At 41.9% G+C, this 21,355-nt stretch overlaps 1 protein-coding gene across 3 annotated transcripts; it reads left to right on the top strand.

The window, feature by feature from the left end:
* Window positions 1–587: 587 nt before the first annotated feature.
* On the top strand, window positions 588–20,841 carry LOC148893883 (alcohol dehydrogenase 1-like). Of its 3 annotated transcripts, XM_089004353.1 has the most exons (9): window positions 588–721; window positions 5,607–5,708; window positions 6,641–6,782; window positions 7,102–7,189; window positions 10,745–10,964; window positions 12,493–12,753; window positions 12,827–12,959; window positions 19,318–19,456; window positions 19,540–20,841. In XM_089004353.1, the coding sequence occupies exons 1-9, from the start codon at window positions 698–700 to the stop codon at window positions 19,571–19,573; spliced, it is 1,143 nt and encodes a 380-aa protein (XP_088860479.1). In that variant the 5' UTR covers window positions 588–697; the 3' UTR covers window positions 19,574–20,841. The 3 variants fall into 3 exon arrangements, with proteins under 3 accessions (XP_088860479.1, XP_088860480.1, XP_088860478.1); XM_089004354.1 differs by lacking the exons at window positions 19,318–19,456; window positions 19,540–20,841 and adding an exon at window positions 13,044–13,623; XM_089004352.1 differs by lacking the exons at window positions 588–721; window positions 5,607–5,708; window positions 6,641–6,782; ... (3 more) ...; window positions 12,827–12,959; window positions 19,540–20,841 and adding an exon at window positions 14,578–19,163.
* Window positions 20,842–21,355: the final 514 nt, after the last annotated feature.

The raw sequence follows: 21,355 nt of genomic DNA, 5'->3' as shown, positions 1-21,355 counted from the left end.
ACAGAGAACACAACTGCAATCATCAGCATTTTAGAAACCTGCAGCTGATTACTAGCATTTATGTTAAGTCCCGTGCATTTATAGTGTTTATTCATTAAACATTGCCAAAGTCAGTATCTATTAATGTGTTGCAAATGCAGTTATTTGTTGACATAGAACATTTTGCCCATAAGATTTGCAATTTTTTTTGTGCTTATGTTTTGTGGGGAGAAATGTATTTTAATCACAAATCTTATTTCTGTGATGGTCAGATTGCAAATGATTTAGTGAGGACATTGTGAGAGAGTATTTTTCTGTTAACCCTCGTAATCCGTGGCATCAATTGGATTTCAATGTTGGCATTCAATGTTTAACATCACTAAATGAATGACCTCGATAGCTTGTTTGCTATCCTTGATGACTGTTCGCAATCTAAATGTAGTCTACTGGGTGAACATAAAATGAAAAAGATGATCTATTTTCGCTGTTCTGGACAAGTTGTCTGCATAGGTGGGGTCAAGTAAACATGAAGGTAACAGCAGGGTTAATAATGTTCCGATGAGCTCTAAACCAAATGTTGGGAAGTTTATTTCACAGCCCGAGGCTCCACCCATTGTTAGAAATGCTTATTTAAATCCCAGATTGAGGGTGAAGTTTGTCCAGCAGCTGCAGTTGTTGCCTCGCAGCTCGCCTCGTCTGTTTGGAAACAACATCGACTATGAAAATGGCTACAGCTGGTAAAGTAAGTAGTATACCGTAGTCATGAATATTGTTAAAAAAACGCATTGTCAAAAAAGTTAGTGTCTGAATGTTTGTTGCAATTTATAAACATAACATGAAGTTATAATGCATTTTAAGAAAATAATGTCTAGGATGAACCTTTAAATTAGAATATATGACATTTGTTTTTGGAATACATTTAACATACCACATAAATCGCCGTTAAACTACACATCTGGAGCCCAATTTTGAGCCCACAGATATGTCGTAGAAAAACCGAGCGTGACTTAGTTGATTTTGAGTTGTCTTGATGCATGATATACTATGATACATGTTTTTATTTATTATATCATGAACGAAGGGTTCGGTGAATGTCAACTGATTAGGTTCAGTGACTCGAACAAGGTTCAGAACCACTGGTGTTATTTCAGGTAAAATACAATTCGAGGTCATTTAACAAGAAAGATTAACAACTCTCAATTGTTTACTTTTTACCCATTGCCTCGCCTCATGCTCTGTTTTGACCTTTAGAACTAGCTTATCTTTCTGCATCCCAGCAGCTTCTTATGATCTGCGCGCGATGTAATTTATAGATAGAGCTGTTAAAAATAGGCGGCTTTGTGTGAGTGTGAGCGTGCGTGTGCGTGTTTGTGGGCCTGTGTGTATGGTGGTGTTTGTGTGTGTGTGTGTGTGTATGTGTGTGTTTGCATGTGTCTGTGTGTATGTGTGTGTGTGAGTGCATGCGTGTGTGCGCGTGCATGCAGTTGCGTGTAAATGTGTATGTGTGTGTGTACATGTGTGTGTGTTCGTGTGTGTGTGTGTGTGTGTGTGTGTGTGTGTGTGTGCTGTGGGGGTGATTATAAATGGGGTTACGGGTCCCAAACTGCAGAGTGAACATTGGAGTCATTTGTGTATCTTGGACAGTCTCTATATACACACACACACACACACACACACACACACACAATGAGAGCATCCCTGCTGCTGTTCACCTCCACTTTGCGTTTTTAACTTGTTCATAAATAAATATAAACCAGTGTACATTGAAGGGGATTTGGTATTATTTTATATGAAACACTTTGAAAAACACATTCATTTTTTACATTGATGCACTATGAAAATGGCAACAGCTGGTAAAGTAAGTATATATAGTAAGTATACATGAATATTGTTAAAAAACGGATTGTCAAAAAAAATGGTGTCTGAATTTTTGTTGCATTTTATAAACATAAAATGAAGGTGTCATGCATTCTTTTATTTTTTGAGCATTTATTTTAAGAAAATAAGGTCTAGGATGAACCTTTAAATTAGAAAATATGACATTTGTTTTGACATTTGATTATAAATGGGGTTGCGGGTCCCAAACTGCAGTACATTGCAAACATTGATCATAACCTTGTAAGATAACTATGTTGTCGAAAAACAAGACTACACCACTGTGATAAAACATTGCTCATTTTAGCTGCACTTTTAAACAGACAAAGCTGCATACAAAGTGCTGTACATGGACAACTATAATATTCTCAGTATATGCAAGGTGGTGGTGGTGGGTCCCAAAAATGCAGGCAGAAGGGAAGAGCAGGGTGTATTTGACAAATGGTATTAAATAAAGTCAGCAGGAACAAAATCTCAAACAACAGTGTTATCAGAACAAAAAGGTCCAAAGTAGCAAACAAATTCATGAGTAAAACATGACAGAGTGAAATAAACAATGATCTGACACTGAATGGAGTCCTTTTAACGGACACCAATTAAAACGACCAACGCCTTTGCAGCTGCAGGCAGTGCCACCCGTTGGTTTCAAACTGAAACGTGACGAATATAGGAACTATCAGTTTATCAACAATGACAAACTTCAGATGAAACACTCTTCTCTCTCAAGGTTTAATGGTGTCGTGGTTATCATTTTTGTCTTCGACACGAAATGTCCCCTATTCAAAACTGGGTGGAAACAGGCTGCTTTTTGGTGTGCTGTGAAAAACTTCATCACCAAAGTCTTGAAAATGTCACATACTCCTTGTCAGGGAATCAAACCCTTGTATTTGGTGTTACAGGTGTAGATACTTATATGAAACACAGTTCTCTCTCAAGTTTCCATGGTTTAGTCACTAAACCATGGAAACTTGAGAGAGAACTGTGATAACTACTAAACCTTTAGTGGTTATCACGTTTGTCTTGCACACGAAAGATCCCTAGTTTGAAACTGGATGGAAAAATTCCACACTTGTTTTAGTTTTGCTGTTAACACTGCATCGTCAAATTAATGAATACCACAGAAACTCCCCTTCCGGGAATTGAACACCAGTCCTTAGAGTGGCTGGCAGAGATTCTATTCACATTACTAAAAAGGAACACAGGCTTAACCCTGGCAGAAATGAGTAGACACGTTTGACGAAATTTTCTTTTTGTCAGTCGTAGATAAATATACTCGTCTAACACCTTCCCTTCAAAAACCAGCTATATTCGTATATATTTGTCACTTTTAAGATTGTGAGCCATTCTACGTGTGAAATGAGTATTCTCACAATAGGATAGAGCTGTGGGATTTCACGGATATTGTTATGAGACTTTCTCAGACACCCGCCATCATAAGGGTGTTGTTCGCATTCACATTTTCATTCATTTTTTTTGTAGCATTTTCAAGTGTTACACCCCAAAGTGATTATAGTGAATATGAAGCTTCCCTTAGAAGCTTGAATGGTACTTCTGATAACTCTGCCAATGCCAATTAATTAAGTAGTCCAAGATGGCGCCCAAGTAGGCAGCCGTCAGCAAGTGCTCTCATGATTTTTTGGTGTCTTGTTTTTGTGTTGTCTTTTATCACTTTGTCTTGTTGTGCGTGATGTGGAACGGATGCAGAATGTTTTTCAGCATTTTTGGCCACGACATTCATCAAGGAGACTGTGCTGAGCGGTTGCGCCTTTTTGGCAGAATCAGAATCAGAATCAGAATCAGAATACCTTTATTCGTCCCGCAATGGGGAAATTTGCAAGCATGAATATGCCAGCACTGTTTTTGATTAGGCCATTTGACTGTCATCGCTGGACAGCTCAGAGGCAATTGTGCTTTTTTGCACCTGTAATGGGCAGGTGCCAAATTTTCACAGCACCGCTTTGTTCAGCGGAACGGTCCCTGCTTTAGAACGGTGTGCAACTGGATGGATGCATTGCTTAAAGGACAACCGACACCACTTTTTTGTTTCCTAACTGACATCAGAAAAATGTTTTATAGCATCTTAAATACCCAAAACACGCAGGATGATATTTTTAGTCAAATGCAAAACACCAACAAAAATGACTTAAAGTGTCGAAAAACTACTTCAAATTGAAACCGGAAGTGGCCAGTTTCAGAAGGTCCCGCCCCCTTGTTCGTGGTGTCACGCCAAGACGTCTTGCCTTGCTCGAGAATCAAAACAATGGCTTCAGATTCGGAGAAGATGCTTTCTTGTTACTCATCCAGTTATGAATATGATTCAAATAGTAGAAGAAAGCATACATGTTTGCAATCGATTAAAGAATTTATTCCGTGTCATTTTGAGGTATCTGGACAGAAATGTAGCACACAAAAAGCAAAAAGCTGAAGATGGCGACAAAGCTCCATGGAAATGGGCTGATTTTCCCTCTTGGAATTTGTGTCAGCGAATATCAAATAGTTGTCTCGGTGCAACACACAATGATTTACCATTGCGTTATTTATGTGTTTTCCTTCTAATTTCGCCATCAACACGAAGTTTTCAGACCAAACAAAGTAGCGCAAACCTGCATAGTGCGTCCTTTCTCGGTCAGGGGCATTCCTTCCGTGACGTGACGTCAGGAATCGTCACCAACTCAAAAACAAGATTTCCTGAATATTCAGCACCAGTCTTAAAACGTAAAATATAGCTATATGCGGTGGAATCTTTGTAAAAATACGCTCAGTAGAAGTCATTTGAAGCGATTTTACAAATCGTGGACACAACTCGTCCGGTGGCGTCGGTTGTCCTTTAAGGAGCCTGCCCTGAGAAGAAAGGAACGTCAGTGCAGAGCGCCGATGCGTATGTTGGACTGTCGCGACTTGGAATTGAAGCAGATTAACGTGGGACAGGAGATGTTAGACAATCTCTTTCATCAATGATGCAACAGCGTCGTGTTTGCTTTCAACGTTTAGCTTGTAGCAGACGTACACATTCCACCATTACATCCCTGATACACTGGTGAAAAGGACACTTTGATCCTCTCTTCTTTCATCTAGAACTGGTTCATGGAACAAAGACGGTGCATAATGATCTTAAGATTGAATAACTATATGCGTCTTTGCGTCGTCATATTATTTGTTATCTAGTTTTTTTTGTTCTTTTGACTTTAAGATGGCACCGCGACCTTTCCATCAGCTCCTGTATTTTGTTTTTCTACTTCTTTCTTTGCTTTCCTCATCCTTTCAAACTGTGAAATGTAAATTTCTCCACTGCAAGACTAATAAAGGCTCATCCAATCCACCGGACAATGGCTATTTCTTGAGGAGTGAGGAGGAGGAGGTGAGCGTAGAGCTTGGAGAAGCCTCGAGTTGCCAGAGGAGCGTATACTTTCACAGGAAATCATGGAATAACGATTGATTGAAACCTATCAGAACTGAGTCAATTTGAAATGTTCAGTCTTTTTTTATTGACAAGAGGATTATTGACTCTGAACTGGTCGAGACTAATCATTTTGCTGAACAAACTGGGCAAGATTTACACTGTTTTCATAGCTAGCTTCAACTATACCATAGAGAGCATAAATAAAAACATTGTCTGAAGAAGGAACGTTTTTTTACAAAAAAAAAATGTTGTGGGGAAAGGGTTAAAAGAACCTCCCAAAAATGTTTGAGTTTAAAACTTCCTCATAACTCAAGTAATTTCCTTTGCTGTGTGTTATGTATGTGCTTTTCAGGTCATCAAGTGTAAGGCAGCAGTAGCCTGGGAATCAAACAAGCCTTTGACCATTGAAGAGATTGAGGTTGAGCCGCCGCAGGCCAATCAGGTCCGCATCAAGGTGAGAAAGGGGGGATTCTACCTTATTACGATGTTGCACACTAAGTCATCACACACATTACACACATAATGTTGATGGTGTATGGCTTTTAAATAAAAAGGATGAACCTATTGTGCATTAGTATATGCAATTCAAAATTAACTTGGACATTTAGGTGGCCCAGTAGTCGAGTGGTTAGCACGCCGGTTTCACAGTGCAGAGATTCCTGGATTGCGTCCCGCTCTGGCCTCCATGTGTGGCGTGTGCATGTTGTCTCTGGGTCTGCATAGGTTTTCTCCGGGTCCTCCGGTTTCCTCCCACATACATGCATACATACATGCATACATGCATACATGCATACATGCATACATGCATACATGCATACATGCATACATGCATACATGCATACATACATACATACATTGAAAAGACTGTGGCTATGAGAATCATCAACATGATGAATGATAATGTGATGCCTCGGTTTCGTAAGATCTTACAAGTCAGAAAGCAACAGGTGTCAATTAAGAGCCATCAACGACCATCACAAATGTAAATAAAGTGACTTCATTATACAGTGCAGTGTATTTCTTTCATCACAATACAATAGCACATTTATTATACATAGAATAAGGTATGTTGTGTGTGGTTTTAAGGCTTATTTAGTTGAAAATTATATTTTATGGAGACCTGGGAACGGATTATTCTCATTGTAATGATTTCCTATGTGAAATTATTTTTTGGGATACACACTTTTCCCCTTACACACTCTGTCTGGGAACCAATTAAGTCCATCAGACAAGGCCCCACTGTAAGTCAAAACCTGACCCCCACCCACCCTACTCAAAGGTAGAGAGTTAACATTCCATATCCCTCGACTTGCCTTCTATAACGGGAATCAGAACAGCACTCATTAATCAGGTGTTTTTACTGACAAATATTTCTCTTTGCAACAGATAGTGGCCACGGGTGTCTGCCGTACCGACCTCTTCTACTTGTATGAAACGGAGAATAATGACCTTTTCCCAATGGTGCTTGGCCATGAGGGTGCAGGCATCGTGGAGAGTGTTGGACCCGGAGTCACTGAATTTCAGCCAGGTCAGTCAGGAATGATGCTCGTGCCAGTGGTTCTTAATCTTGTTGGAGGCACCGAACCCAACATGTTTCATATGCTATTCATCGAACCCTTCTTTCAATGACTGTGCCCACTAACTGCAGACGAGGCTGAGGGGTGGACCTCTGCGGCCGAGGATCCACCGAACCCCTGAGACCGACTCACCAAACCCCTACTAGGGGTCGATCGAACCCAGTTTAAGAACCACTGTGCTAGACATATGTCTTTAAAAATATGGGGGGGTTTGATACCACACTTGAGTTTGTGCGCTTCAGTCAGTAAAGCACCGTTTTTGTCTTTTAGGTGACAAAGTTGTGCCTATGATTATCTCCCAGTGTAGAGAGTGTCGCCTCTGTAAGAGTCCCAAGACTAACCAGTGTGAAAAAGCATGGTGAGCTCCACAAGCAACCACCTTCTTTTCCTAATTGGGTAATAGGAAGTTGCCTCTTGAGTTCCTTCCCTCTGCTTTCCTAAAAGCACATTGGTCATGGACCAACCTACTTTACTTATTGTACTTTCTCAGTAACATAGAAATTTCATTGACATTCCTTTACAGCAGCTTAAATGTCTCGTACCAAAACAGTGGGCTTGCAACGTCTGAGCTGATTAGTATCCTTCCCACGCATGCATCCCACGGAACAACAATCATGTCAATAAATGCTGCTGTCTGAACTGAGGGTGGGTAACAGTACACACATACCTGCACATTGCAGTGCTTCTTCTATTGAATTTGGGGTGTTGTTTGTGTGTATACACTCAGGAGAAAAAATATCCCAGAACACTCAGTTTTCCAAAGGTAAAAAGCAAGTTTATTAAATAAGATTACAATCTTCACAACAAAAAGATGCATGTGCAACATGGTCTAAACCAAAAACAATATGACAAAACAATAATGTAAAAAACATAAATAAAACATCCTCTCACACAAGAACTGAAACAAACAGAAAATAGGAGTAAACAAAACAATACCAACAATATGAGGCAAAATGGAGACAAAACCCATATAAAGCATAGAATTAAAAAAATAATATCAAGCCATTATCTGGAAATGCGCAACAAGATAAAACTGTGCACGTGGTAAGTCATGTGGATGCGGAATACTAACGCCGACACACAGGTCTGTTGAATCCAGTGACGTGCAAACGTGTTGAATCCAGTGACGTTACTAACATATGAACTCTACAAAGTACCTTATTCGCCATTTCATTGGCAACAGTTAACGTGTTTTGTTTAAAATGTCATGTCGGCATTCTTCATATATACAAACTGTAGCATAGACAGAAATAGTTTTAAAAAAAACCTTATTATCGTGTTACCTTCACTTATAAATGAAGTCCATGCGCCGCTCCTTCTGAAGAAAGGCATGGATAACTTCTTTGTAGAAGCCTTCCTTATCTTCCTTCAGTTTTAAAAGTATCCCTGTCTCAATGGAGATCACTGCCAGTGAAGAAAGTCGTCCTTGATCAGTCCTGTTGCGACTGTATGTTTTCAGTCTTTTCAGTGCTGAAAACAAGCGCTCCACTGATGCTGTAGTATCTGGAACAGTGAGTACGAGCTGGAGCAACTTTGTTGGCTCAAGAATAGTTTCAGTGAGATCCTTCAGGGCCAAAAAGCTGAGAAGCTTTCCAGGAGATTTCCATTCATCCCTCACCGTTTGTGAGCTATACAGTCCGGTGTTGCTCTTCCTTTAATTATTATCTCCTGCTTCGATTGAAAGTCCAGTTTAGAAAATTCTTTCAATTTAGATATGTAATCCTCCATTCTGAAAATAAGGCCAAGCAACACGAAAAAAATGACTGGATGGTTGCACTCAGCTTGCTAACTGTTTACTGTAGCTTGCTGTCACTAATTCTATTATTCTGTCATGAGGCAGGAGAACTGTGTTTTGATAAAAAAATAAAATAAACACTGTAGTACAGTGTTTATAATGTACAGTGACTGTAGATTATATGCACCAGCTTAACTGTAGAAATTTAGTTCATATACAAAAAGTGTTTGAACACTTTAATAGCGATATGCAGAGGCACAGCAATGCAGTCTCACTGCAGAGCAAGTCAGCACAATTAGCATAGTGATTGCGCAATCCATGTTGAGGCTCAGCCGGCTGCTCAGCCTCACCGCTCGTCTCTACTTAGTATTTGAACAGTAAATGTGAAAATTCAGTGATTTTGAGAAAAAAATCCAAAAATGGTGAAGTTAAATGGAGAGGAACTTTAAAGTACAGATCACTAAATACATAAATATCATTATCAGAAAACCTTTATTCGTCCCACAATGGGGAAAATAGAACTGTTTAATTTATTATTTCATTTGATATTTCCATGATGACAGATGACAGGTGAGGCACAGTGAGATAACTGATTGTTCATTGCGCATTGAAAAAAAGTGGAAAGTTGGTTTCCGGTGACAAGATAAAGAGCTTTTTGCAAAATCTCAACTATAATATAATGTAGGATAAAATAATGAAACGAATGTTTCATAAAGATTTATTCATATACTGTGACATGAAACCAACCACAAAGATGCTTTGAAATGACTGGATGCCCGCATAAGGACTTTTGTTTGTACATTCAAATATGAATCTTCTCTTTAAGCAATGGCGTCCTATTTTCCAGACTAAAGTCAAAGTCAGCTTTATTGTCAAGTATGCTACTATGCATGACATACAGCACAGATGAAATTACTGTCCTCTCAGAGCCAGCGTGCAAGGCACTTATAATGACTTAACAAACATAATAAACACGAGAAGTCGTATCAGCCGTAAAATGCATAATTAAGAAGAAAAACACATTGAAATCGCACTGGAGTGTGAGTCACATTTTGGGGATACATTTACTCGATAAAACCCAACTCCAACAACATCTTGAAAGGTAAATAAAAACAAAAATACAGAACAACAGGCAGAATAAATTACAATCACGTAAAGTTACATGGCGCATCAAGAACGAACGGAGAACATGCTTGTTATCCTCATATAACATATTGAGATTTATCTGGATAAAGAGATAAGATAAGCTATCTATTTGCTATTGATTATCTATCCATTAGCTGTCTAGCTGGCTGGCTGGCTAGCTATCTAGCTAGCTATCATTTAGCTACCTAGCTGGCTAGATAGCTATCTATTAGCGACTGTATCTATTAGCTAGCGAGGTAGCTTTCTTTGTATTTGAGTTACTTCCGGGTTGAGTGAACGCTGGCGCATGTGGCTGCCGTTGCTCACCCACAGAAAAAATTACCCTTTGACTGTGAAGTGACCTTGAGAGTTTTGAAAGGTGCTTATAAATTAAATGTATTATTATTATTATTATTATTAGTAGTAGTAGTAGTAGTAGTAGTAGTAGTAGTAGTAGTAGTAGTAGTAGTAGTAGTAGTAGTAGTAGTAGTCGTATTAGTAGATGTATTAGTATTAGTTTTATTAGTATTATAAGTAAAACCTTTATTTATCTCACAATTGAGAAATTCTACATTTATAGCAGCAAGGGTATAGAAGGAAGAAAGTAGAACAAAAAGTATTGGAGCTGCTGTAAATGCAGCCACTCGTTTAAAGAACGTGCTCAAAGGTTTACCAAACCATCAGTCTCATTCCAAATCACGAATTCCACTGAAATCTTCATCTTCGGTGTCACTTTGAAAGAACGCCACAAACTCCAGAGGAAGATGATGCTGTGTTTCTTCTATTTCGTTGTTTATTACATCAGAGGCATGTCAGTTGTTTTAATCAGTTATTTCCTATGTGCAAAGTATCAACACGGGCCTATAGCCCCCTCTTGCGGTTTTATGTGAGAATAGCACAGGTACAGTATTGCGTTAATCGTTGAACACAAAAATTGCTCCAGTGTATAAATCGCACCCTCTTGCCAAACTATGAAAAAACACATCTATAATCCGGAAAATATGTTTATCCTTAAATCCAGAATATTGACACTAATGCTTCCGTTTTGTTAAGGGATGTGATACCTCACAACGTGAGCCTAGCACCCGCCTCCAAGTTAATTTGCAGGGGAAAGAAGTTGCTGCAGTTCATGGGGATCAGTACCTTCTCAGAGTATAGTGTGGTCAACCAGATTGCTCTGGCCAAGATTGATCCTGGTGCCCCTTTGGATAAAGTTTGTCTTCTTGGCTGCGGGATCTGCACAGGATTTGGAGCGGCAGTCAATAATGCTCAGGTAAGGGGAGACAATCTTGCACATTTTTATCTTTGCAATCACATTTAATGTGACATTTTTGAAAGAAAGAACGGACGGAAAAAACATGGGAGTGGACCAGAAAAAAAGCTTGGTGGTTGGAATAAAATTTGCATCACTTTGATCCATTGAAAGCCATGTCCAAAACGCCACACACAAGGACAGAAACACAAGATTTCAACAAGAGATACAAATAACAACAATGCAATGCTTTTGCAGTAGCTTCCAACGTTCAAACTAATCCAAAAGATGGCAGCATCGATTCATCAAATAAGGGAACTGCTTGGGTCAATTTATAAACGCAATCATGTTATCTTAAACGTTGAAAGGTGTGTGTTTAAACTAGAGTGAGTATAATTAGGCGTGGCGAGCATAATGAACTAATGGTAAATTTGATAGACGCTACTTTAAGTAAAAAACGTCGTGCTAAAACACGCTTTACAGAGTGTTTTTGAACACACCACATGCATATGTGATCAATGAATGGTGGCCGCGGACGAACTGCTGGTTTGGCGCCATGAACTCAACGAATGAAAAATCAAGACACGAACATGAGACAGCAAAACTGAAAATAAATCAACATTACCTAAGAAAGCACTTGCCAATCAACTCAACACAAAAAAAGTTTCAGTGGACAAAACATCATTCAAACATTGACAGAGAAAATAATATTGGTTCAGAACATTTAAAGGACAACCGACACCCAGGACAAGTTGCGTCCATAATTCGTAAAATCACTTCAAATGACTTCTACTGAGCGCATTTAAGATTCCACCACACATAGCTATATTTCATGTTTTAAGACTTGCGCTGAATATTCATGAACTCTTGTTTTCGAGTTGATGACGATGGCCGAAGTGACATCACACTCGGAACGCCCCTGACCGAGAAAGCGACACACAATGCATTTTGGGTACTTTTGTTCATCTGAAAACACCGTGCTGATTGCGAAATTAGAACGAAAACTACATAAATAACGCGATGGTGACACGGTAACACGCATAAAGAATGTGTAAGTTTTCACAAATTCCTTCAGAACTATTTGAATCATATTCATAACTGGATGAGTAACAAGAAAGCATCTTCTCCGAATTTCACCTCTCTGAAGCCATTGTTTTGATTCTGGAGCAAGGCAGTTTGTGAAGGAGTATCCTGTCGTGACGTCACGAACAAGGGGGCGAGACTTTCTGAATCTCCCCAGTTTCTAGCTCATTTGTGGCAGTTTTGCGACATTTTAAGTCACTTTTATTGGTGTTTTGCATTTGACTAAAAATATCAGCCTGCATGTTTTTTAGATGCTACAAAACATTTTTTCTGATGTCAGTTAGGAAACCAAAAAAATGTGTTAGTTGTCCTTTCAGGGAATCACTTGAGCACACCACATAGCAATATCAGAAAAAAATAATTTAAATATGAACACACACACCCATGCGCGCACACGCAGACACACACAAACACACGCACACACTTTGTATTGATTTATTAATGTATTTGTTTACTTATTTTTCAGGTTGAACCAGACTCCACTTGTGCCGTATTCGGTTTAGGAGCTGTGGGCTTGGCTGCAATCATGGGTTGCAAATATGCAGGCGCAAAAAGAATTATCGCTGTGGATATCAACGTAGACAAATTTGAGAAAGCCAAGGAGTTTGGAGCCACCGACTTTGTCAACCCAAAGGATCACGACAAGCCTATTAGCAAAGTGCTCACTGAGATGACTAATGGTGGAGTTGACTTCTCCCTGGAATGTGTGGGGGATGTAAAACTCATGGTGAGGAACATTTTCTTCTAGAATGACAATTATGTAAGGCTTTGTGAAACAATCAGTGCCCTTTCCTGTGTAGCGTTCTGCCTTAGAATCATGCATACCTGCCTGGGGAGTAAGTGTGATTGTTGGCTGGACTGACAAGGAAGATTTCTCTGCTCGTCCAAATGATCTCATTGGTGGACGCACATGGAAGGGCTCTGTATTTGGAGGTAAATCAGCGGAGGGATTCTGCTGGTGGACAGCAGATGGCATTATATTAATTTCATCTGTATATTTTACAAATGTTCTCACAGGTGTGGATGAGAATGTGAAGGTTTATTCATTTGTGTTTCACCTGGCCTTAGGGCATCTGTAGCCACATCAGAACAAACAATCCAACACATAACTGCAGGGTGTAAGATGCTGGCAGGGAAAGCCTACATGGAGCATCTTAACCGGGTAGTCTACCGAAACATCTGTGCGGAATATGGACTCCAAAGGTGGTAGAGAATGACTGAGCAAAGATCCACCCAGATACCAGATACAGACTGACAAGATGGTAATGGTGAACCAACCTGATATCGTGGTCAGAGGTAAAGGGCAGAGGAAAGCTGTCGTAGTGGATGCAGCGGTCCAGAGTGATGGAAACATCAGAATCAGAATACCTTTATTCGTCCCGCAATGGGGAAATTTGCAGGCCACAGCAGCAATTGAAGAGGGATGGGGTTGAGGTGGAAGTGAAAGGATAGAAAACAAGATATTCTAAGCATAACAAAATAAAATAAAAATCAGAAAGAATCTGCGCATAACCCTCAAACTTCCTGGCCTCTGGTAGAGAACCAGAGCTAAGAAGGGGGACAGATACTCTCTCTCTCTCTCTCTCTCTCTCTCTCTCTCTCTCTCTCTCTCTCTCTCTCTCTCTCTCTCTCTCTCTCTCTCTCTCTCTCTCTCTCTCTATATATATATATATATATATATATATATATATATATATATATATATATATATATATATATATTATATATATATATATATTGTGATAACATGAGAGGCTGGCTCTCAGCGGGACAGGACAAGAAGTGCAATGGACGATGGACGACAGGTTTGGATACAAAGGTTTTAATCAAAGGTTTCAGGGGGGATTCACAAGCAACAAAGGTTTGAATAGTCTCTTCCAATACTTAAATCAAAATAAAGTCTCTTCTGAGGTAAAACTGAAGACGGAGTTCTTTTCCCTGAGTCTCTAGGCCTCACCCCTCTTGACGTCCTCCTCATGTAGCCTAGCCACCTTAGCAAGGTCCAAATCCAGTGTCCAGTCGTGTGGTCCCAACTGGCAATCAGTTCCACGCAGCAATCAACTTCTTCACAGACCACAGCAATCGAGCTTGTCTTTCCCCAAGCTGCACACTCAGAGGCTCTCTGCCTTAAGAGCCTTGCCTGCCAATCCCGCCCTGATCAGCTGCAGGTGTGAGGTTTTAATTGCTGCCTTCCACCAGATGGGGCCAAGACTCTCTCTGGGTGGAGCCATTTTAGGGGGATGTATTTGCCCTCCAGGACACAGCCTCTCGTGACATCACAATATATATACAGTAAAGTCTCGTTATATCGATATTCAAGGGAGTCGGAAAAAATATCGATATAACCGGGACTATCGATATATCCGACCCTGTTTGCATTTAATTTTCTCCGTGCGTGCATAGAAATAGTATCGATATAACCGGGACTATCGATATATCCGATATCGATATAACGAGACTTTACTGTATATATATATATATATATATATATATATATATATATATATATATATATATATATATATATATATATATATATACAACACAAATTCCGAGGTGACGGGCCCCAGGCTGCCACATCAGAGGAAGAGGTTCAACCAGAGATTGGGAGGCAAGCCCCAATGAATGATGAGATTGGGAAGCCAGCCCCAATGAATGAAATGCTGAGCGAGGCAGCAACTGACCTGAGAGATAAGATCATGGCAAGAATGAAAACTGGGCAACTAAGAAACCGATTACAACGGCTATGTGAAGTACCACCTGAAAGTCTCATAGAAACTGTGAATGCAGCACTGAGAACGATCCCGACCGGAACGATCACGGAAACCAATGAGCTGATATACACCTCAGCATCAGTGATCCTAGAGATGCTCGGCTACAAGAGCAACCAAGAGAGCCACGAGATTCATTACCCACCATGGAAAAGACGATTGGAGGCCAAGATCAAGGCGGCTCGGAAAGATGTGAGTCAATTGACGGAGATCCAGAGAGGTGTGAATAAAAGGCCAATACCCAAGAGGTACATGCAGATAACCATACCTGAAGCACTCGAAACTGCCAAACAAAGGCTCCAGGCCTTGTCCAGTCGCCTAAAGAGGTACACGAAAGAGAATGAGGCCAGAAGAATAAACAGGCTGTTCGCAACACAGCCTGCGAAAGTGTACGGTCAGTGGCAGGGTTCTAACAGCAGAGCAGACCCTCCAAGGCTGGAAAATGAAAGATACTGGAAAGGCATATGGGAGAAGGAGGTCGCACATAACAGCAGTGCACACTGGCTGGTGACTCTGAAAGAGGAGCACAGCAACCTCCCTTAACAGAACCCAGTTACCATCACAGCGGCAGATATACAAGGAAGAGTCTCAGGTTTGAAAAACTGGACGGCACCAGGCCCGGATATGGTCCACACCTACTGGCTAAAGAAACTCACAGCTCTCCACGAGCGCCTAGCAGCACAAATGAACCAGTTGCTGATGGATGGGACTCACCCAGGATGGCTAACCGAAGGGCGAACAATCCTGATCATGAAGGATTCCTCAAAGGGTGCAGTTCCTTCCAACTATCGGCCAATAACCTGTCTCTCTACAACATGGAAGCTCATGTCAGGCATCATTGCGGCTAAGATAAGTGGACACATGGATCAATGCATGAGCAAAGCACAGAAAGGCATTAGTAGAGATACTAGAGGTGCCAAATATCAGCTGCTGGTTGACAGAACAGTCGCTCAAGACTGCAGGTCCCGACATACCAACCTGTGCACAGCCTGGATTGATTACAAGAAAGCATATGACTCGATGCCACACACATGGATCACTGAATGCTTGGAGTTGTATAAGGTCAACAGGACCCTGAGAGCCTTCGTTGCAAACTCGATGAGGATGTGGAAAACCACACTTGAAGCCAATGGCAAGCCACTAACGCAAGTGTCCATCAAATGTGGCATATACCAAGGTGATGCACTCTCCCCACTGCTGTTCTGCATAGGACTGAACCCCCTCAGCCAGATAATCGCCAAGACAGGCTATGGATACCGCCTCAGAAATGGAGCTACGATCAGTCACCTCCTCTACATGGATGACATAAAGCTGTATGCTAAGAGCGAAAGGGACATAGACTCCCTGATCCACACAACCAGGATCTACAGCAGTGACATCGGAATGTCATTCGGGCTGGAGAAATGTAGTCGGATGGTGACTAAGAGGGCCAAGGTAGTCCACACTGAAGGGGTCTCACTCCCTGAAGGAACAATAGCAGACATTGACAACAGCTACAAGTACCTCGGTATACCACAGGCCAATGGCAACCTCGAACTAGCAACAAGGAAAGCGGCGACGACCAAATACCTCCAGCGGGTGAGGCAAGTCCTCAGAAGCCAGCTCAATGGCAAGAACAAGACCCTGGCAATAAACAGCTATGCCCTGCCAGTGATCAGATACCCTACAGGAATAATAAGGTGGCCAAAGGAAGAGATTCAGACCACAGATGTTAAGACCCGAAAACTCCTCACCATGCACGGAGGGTTCCATCCCAAGTCCAGCACCCTGAGACTGTACACAAGCCGTAACGAAGGAGGCCGGGGACTAGTCAGTGTGAGAGCCACTGTCCAGGATGAAACATCCAAGCTCCATGTATACATTAAAGAGAAGGCTCCAACGGATGATGTACTCAGAGAATGTCTCAGACAATGGGGAACAGAGGATGAGGTGATGGAAGAGGGACAATCATGGGAGGAAAAGCGCCTACACGGGATGTACCACCGAACCATAGCAGAAGTGGCTGATCTCAAGAAGTCCGATCAGTGGCTAGAGAGGGCTGGCCTAAAGGACAGCACAGAGGCACTCATCCTGGCTGCCCAAGAGCAGGCCCTGAACACCAGAGCCATAGAGGCAGGGATATAGCACACCAGACAAGACCCAAGGTGTAGGTTGTGCAAAGAGGCACCTGAGACAATCCAACAAATAACTGCAGGGTGTAAGATGCTGGCAGGGAAAGCCTACATGTAGCGCCATAACCAGGTGGCTGGCATAGTCTACCGAAACATCTGTGCGGAGTATGGACTGGAAACCCCAAGGTCAAAATGGGAAACACCTTCTAAGGTGGTGGAGAATGACCGAGCAAAGATCCTGTGGGACTTCCAGATACAGACCGACAAGATGGTAATGGCCAACCAACCAGATATCGTGGTCATAGATAAAGGGGAAAAGAAAGCCGTTGTCGTGGATGTAGCGGTCCCGAGTGATGGAAACATCAGAAAGAAGGAACATGAGAAAATGGAGAAATACCAAGGGCTCAGAGAAGAGCTGGAGAGAGCCTGGAAGGTAAAGGTGACAGTCGTGCCTGTGGTGGTCGGAGCACTCGGGGCAGTGACCCCCAAACTCGACGAGTGGTTGTGACAGATCCCGGGAACAACATCGGATATCTCGGTCCAGAAAAGCGCAGTGCTGGGAACAGCACGGAAACTGCGCAGAACCCTCAAGCTTCCTGGCCTCTGGTAGAGGACCCGAGCTAAAATGGGGGACAGACACCACCCATGGTGGGTGAGACGCGGATTTTTATATATATATATATATATATACCACTGCTGTTCTGCATAGGACTGAACCCCCTCAGCCAGATAATCGCCAAGACAGGCTATGGATACCGCCTCAGAAATGGAGCTACGATCAGTCACCTCCTCTACATGGATGACATCAAGCTGTATGCTAAGAGCGAAAGGGACATAGACTCCCTGATCCACACAACCAGGATCTACAGCAGTGATATCGGAATGTCATTCGGGCTGGAGAAATGTAGTCGGATGGTGACTAAGAGGGGCAAGGTAGTTCACACTGAAGGGGTCTCACTTCCTGAAGGAACAATAGCAGACATTGAAAACAGCTACAAGCACCTCGGTATACCACAGGCCAATGGCAACCTCGAATTAGCAACAAGGAAAGCGGCTACGACCAAATACCTCCAGCGGGTGAGGCAAGTCCTCAGAAGCCAGCTCAATGGCAAGAACAAGACCCGGGCAATAAACAGCTATGCCCTGCCAGTGATCAGATACCCTGCAGGAATAATAAGGTGGCCAAAGGAAGAGATTCAGACCACGGATGTTAAGACCCGAAAACTCCTCACCATGCACGGAGGGTTCCATCCCAAGTCCAGCACCCTGAGACTGTACACAAGCCGTAAGGAAGGAGGCCGGGGACTAGTGAGTGTGAGAGCCACTGTCCAGGATGAAACATCCAAGCTCCATGAATACATCAAAGAGAAGGCTCCAACGGATGATGTACTCAGAGAATGCCTCAGTCAATGGGGAACAGAGGATGAGGTGCTGGAAGAGGGACAATCATGGGAGGAAAAGCCCCTACACGGGATGTACCACCGAACCATAGCAGAAGTGGCTGATCTCAAGAAGTCCTATCAGTGGCTAGAGAGGGCTGGCCTAAAGGACAGCACAGAGGCACTCATCCTGGCTGCCCAAGAGCAGGCCCTGAACACCAGAGCCATAGAGGCAGGGATATACCACACCAGACAAGACCCAAGGTGTAGGTTGTGCAAAGAGGCACCTGAGACAATCCAACACGTAACTGCAGGGTGTAAGATGCTGGCAGGGAAAGCCTACATGGAGCGCCATAACCAGATGGCTGGCATAGTCTACCGAAACATCTGTGCGGAATATGGATTGGAAGCCCCAAGGTCAAAATGGGAAACACCTCCCAAGGTGGTGGAGAATGACCGAGCAAAAATCCTGTGGGACTTCCAGATACAGACTGACAAGATGGTAATGGCCAACCAACCAGATATCGTGGTCATAGATAAAGGGGAAAGGAAAGCCGTTGTCGTGGATGTAGCGGTCCCGAGTGATGGGAACATCAGAAAGAAGGAACATGAGAAAATCGAGAAATACCAAGGGCTCAGAGAGGAGCTGGAGAGAGCCTGGAAGGTAAAGGTGACAGTCGTGCCTGTGGTGGTCGGAGCACTTGGGGCAGTGACCCCCAAACTCGACGAGTGGTTGCAACAGATCCCGGGAACAACATTGGATATCTTGGTCCAGAAAAGCGCAGTGCTGGGAACAGCACGGATACTGCGCAGAACCCTCAAGCTTCCTGGCCTCTGGTAGAGGACCCGAGCTGAAATGGGGACAGACACCAGACGGTGAGACGAGGATTTTTTATATTTGTAAAACAACCAAACAAAATAAATAACTACATAATCATCCACCTTCAGTATCTGAGGCAGCTAATGCAGTACATTTGATACCCTTTTTATTCTCACTGGTATCTTTTTTTTGTTGCAATTTCTATATCAGGCTTTAAGGGTAAGGACGGTGTGGCTGAAATGGTTCAAGCTTACATGAACAAGAAAATAAAGCTGGATGAGTTCATTACGCACAACATGCCGTTGGATCGCATCAATGAAGCCATTGCCCTTCTTCAGCAGGGCAAAAGGTATGACACACTCCAACATTCCATTATTACACAGTAATTAATGACAAAGAATGTTAAAGTAAGTCTTCTCGTTTTGTCCACAGTATCCGAACAGTCCTGAGTGTTAGTCCACAGTAATTCAATTGTTCAAGGATTTTCTTGTCCTACCAACAGAGACTTCCAGAATGTTAATAGTTTTCATACACAAAAAAAATCAGTCACTCTCACACTCACACCTGGGGACAATTTAGACTAGTGTTCAATCAGCCTGCCATGCATGTTTTTGGAATGTGTGAGAAAACCGGAGGACCCGGAGAAAACCCATGCAGGCCCGGGGAGAACATGCAAACTACAAACAAGGATGCCGGACCGGGTCTTGAACTTACGACGTCTGCACTGTGAAGTCGGTGTGCTCACCACTCGAATACCGAGCCGCCCTAATCATTACATTTTTTTTAGGTAATTATGATTCCAATCACAAAGGACTACTAAAATAAATAAAACATCTGTCTTGATATTTAAAAGTATTAGGAATCAATTTCATATATTTGAGTTGATTATGACTTCAATCAAATATGACTTCAAAAAAAATCTGGAACCGACATTTAAAGGTATTGTTTATTAAAGGTAATGTTTATTATGTTTGTTAAAGTCATTATAAGTGCCTTGCACGCTGGGTCAAGAGGACAGTAATTTCATCTGTGCTGTATTTCATGCATATTAGCATATTTGACAATAAAGGTGACTTTGACTTTGACTATTGACAAGGAATTTCAACCGTATTCCCTTTTGTGGTTTGTGTATTACATCACTTTTATGACATCAGTTGCGTTGCAGCTCATCTGGCAGAGTACACCCGAGTTGGGTGACCTCTGCACTCTCGTATAACATAGCCCAAGAGTTTATGACAGAAGCCGACTTCTGTGATGAAGTAAGGCAGTGGAACATCAGTCTCTCTTTGTGCTATTAAATTATCCAGTTTGTCAAGCATGAAAAGTGAATTCAATGGAAATTAGCTTGTTAATGACATGGGACAGCAATTGTGCACTTCATTTGTTTTGAGAAGTCATTTTTTAATGAGTTTGTATTTTTTTATGATGATGAATGAATGATTTTTTTTTGCCCTGTAAATGTTTAATCTGTCGTCATTCCTTGCTCGGCCTGTTTTGTTTATTGTTGATGTTGGAATGTGGCTGGCTAGAGGTCTAGTCATCCATGTGTCAAAACTGTCTGAACTTTTTCTGAACTGTCAAAATCAGTCAAGTCATGAAAGCGGCAACGATACAAGATAAAAAGTGGTCCCGGGTTGACGGGTTTGCCTCTGGAGACAAATGAGAAAAACCCATTTACCACTTTGTTACATCAGCTTTTCATTGAGCAACATTTAATAAATGTTTTTGAACTGAGGAGAACCGTGGGTTAGTCTGGTAATGTCGGGACATTATTTTGCTCTCAGCATGTGTCGGAGAGGAAAGGCAAGCCCTAAACCCCCCACTAGTTGCTGGTGTCACTTTGATGGAGGTCAAAGCTTGATGAAATGTCACGCGCCACAGAAACTGACAGCTCTTCCCTGCAGGATGCTTAATTCACTTGGTCACTCAGAAGCTTGCTCCCCCAGCACAAATCTGGCAAGTCTGTGGATACTACACAGCAGGTGCCTTTGAACAAGTTGTTTACAGGAAGGTGAGAGGACGGTGTACACCACTGTACTTAAGGTTAACGCTTTAGTAATCGAAGTCACCTTATTAATCAAGGCACAAAGGAAATATAAGAAACAAGCTTGTTTTTCTCTAAATTACAATTCTCCAAATACAAGATGGTTATTTGTCATGGAATAATAATAATAATAATAATAATAATAATACATTTCATTTATAAGCGCCTTTCAAAACTCTCAAGGACACTAAAACTAGAACTGCA

The sequence above is a fragment of the Hippocampus bargibanti genome, linkage group LG09 (genome assembly GCF_051943395.1).
Source record: "Hippocampus bargibanti isolate YZ-2025 linkage group LG09, ASM5194339v1, whole genome shotgun sequence".
In the NCBI taxonomy this organism is placed as follows: domain Eukaryota; kingdom Metazoa; phylum Chordata; class Actinopteri; order Syngnathiformes; family Syngnathidae; genus Hippocampus; species Hippocampus bargibanti.
This window is presented reverse-complemented; position numbering and strand designations above follow the sequence as displayed.

Coding starts and splice junctions, on each gene's coding strand:
- LOC148893883 (XM_089004352.1), top strand. CDS start 17,554: ATGGTGGGTGAGACGCGGATTTTTATATATATATATATATATATACCA.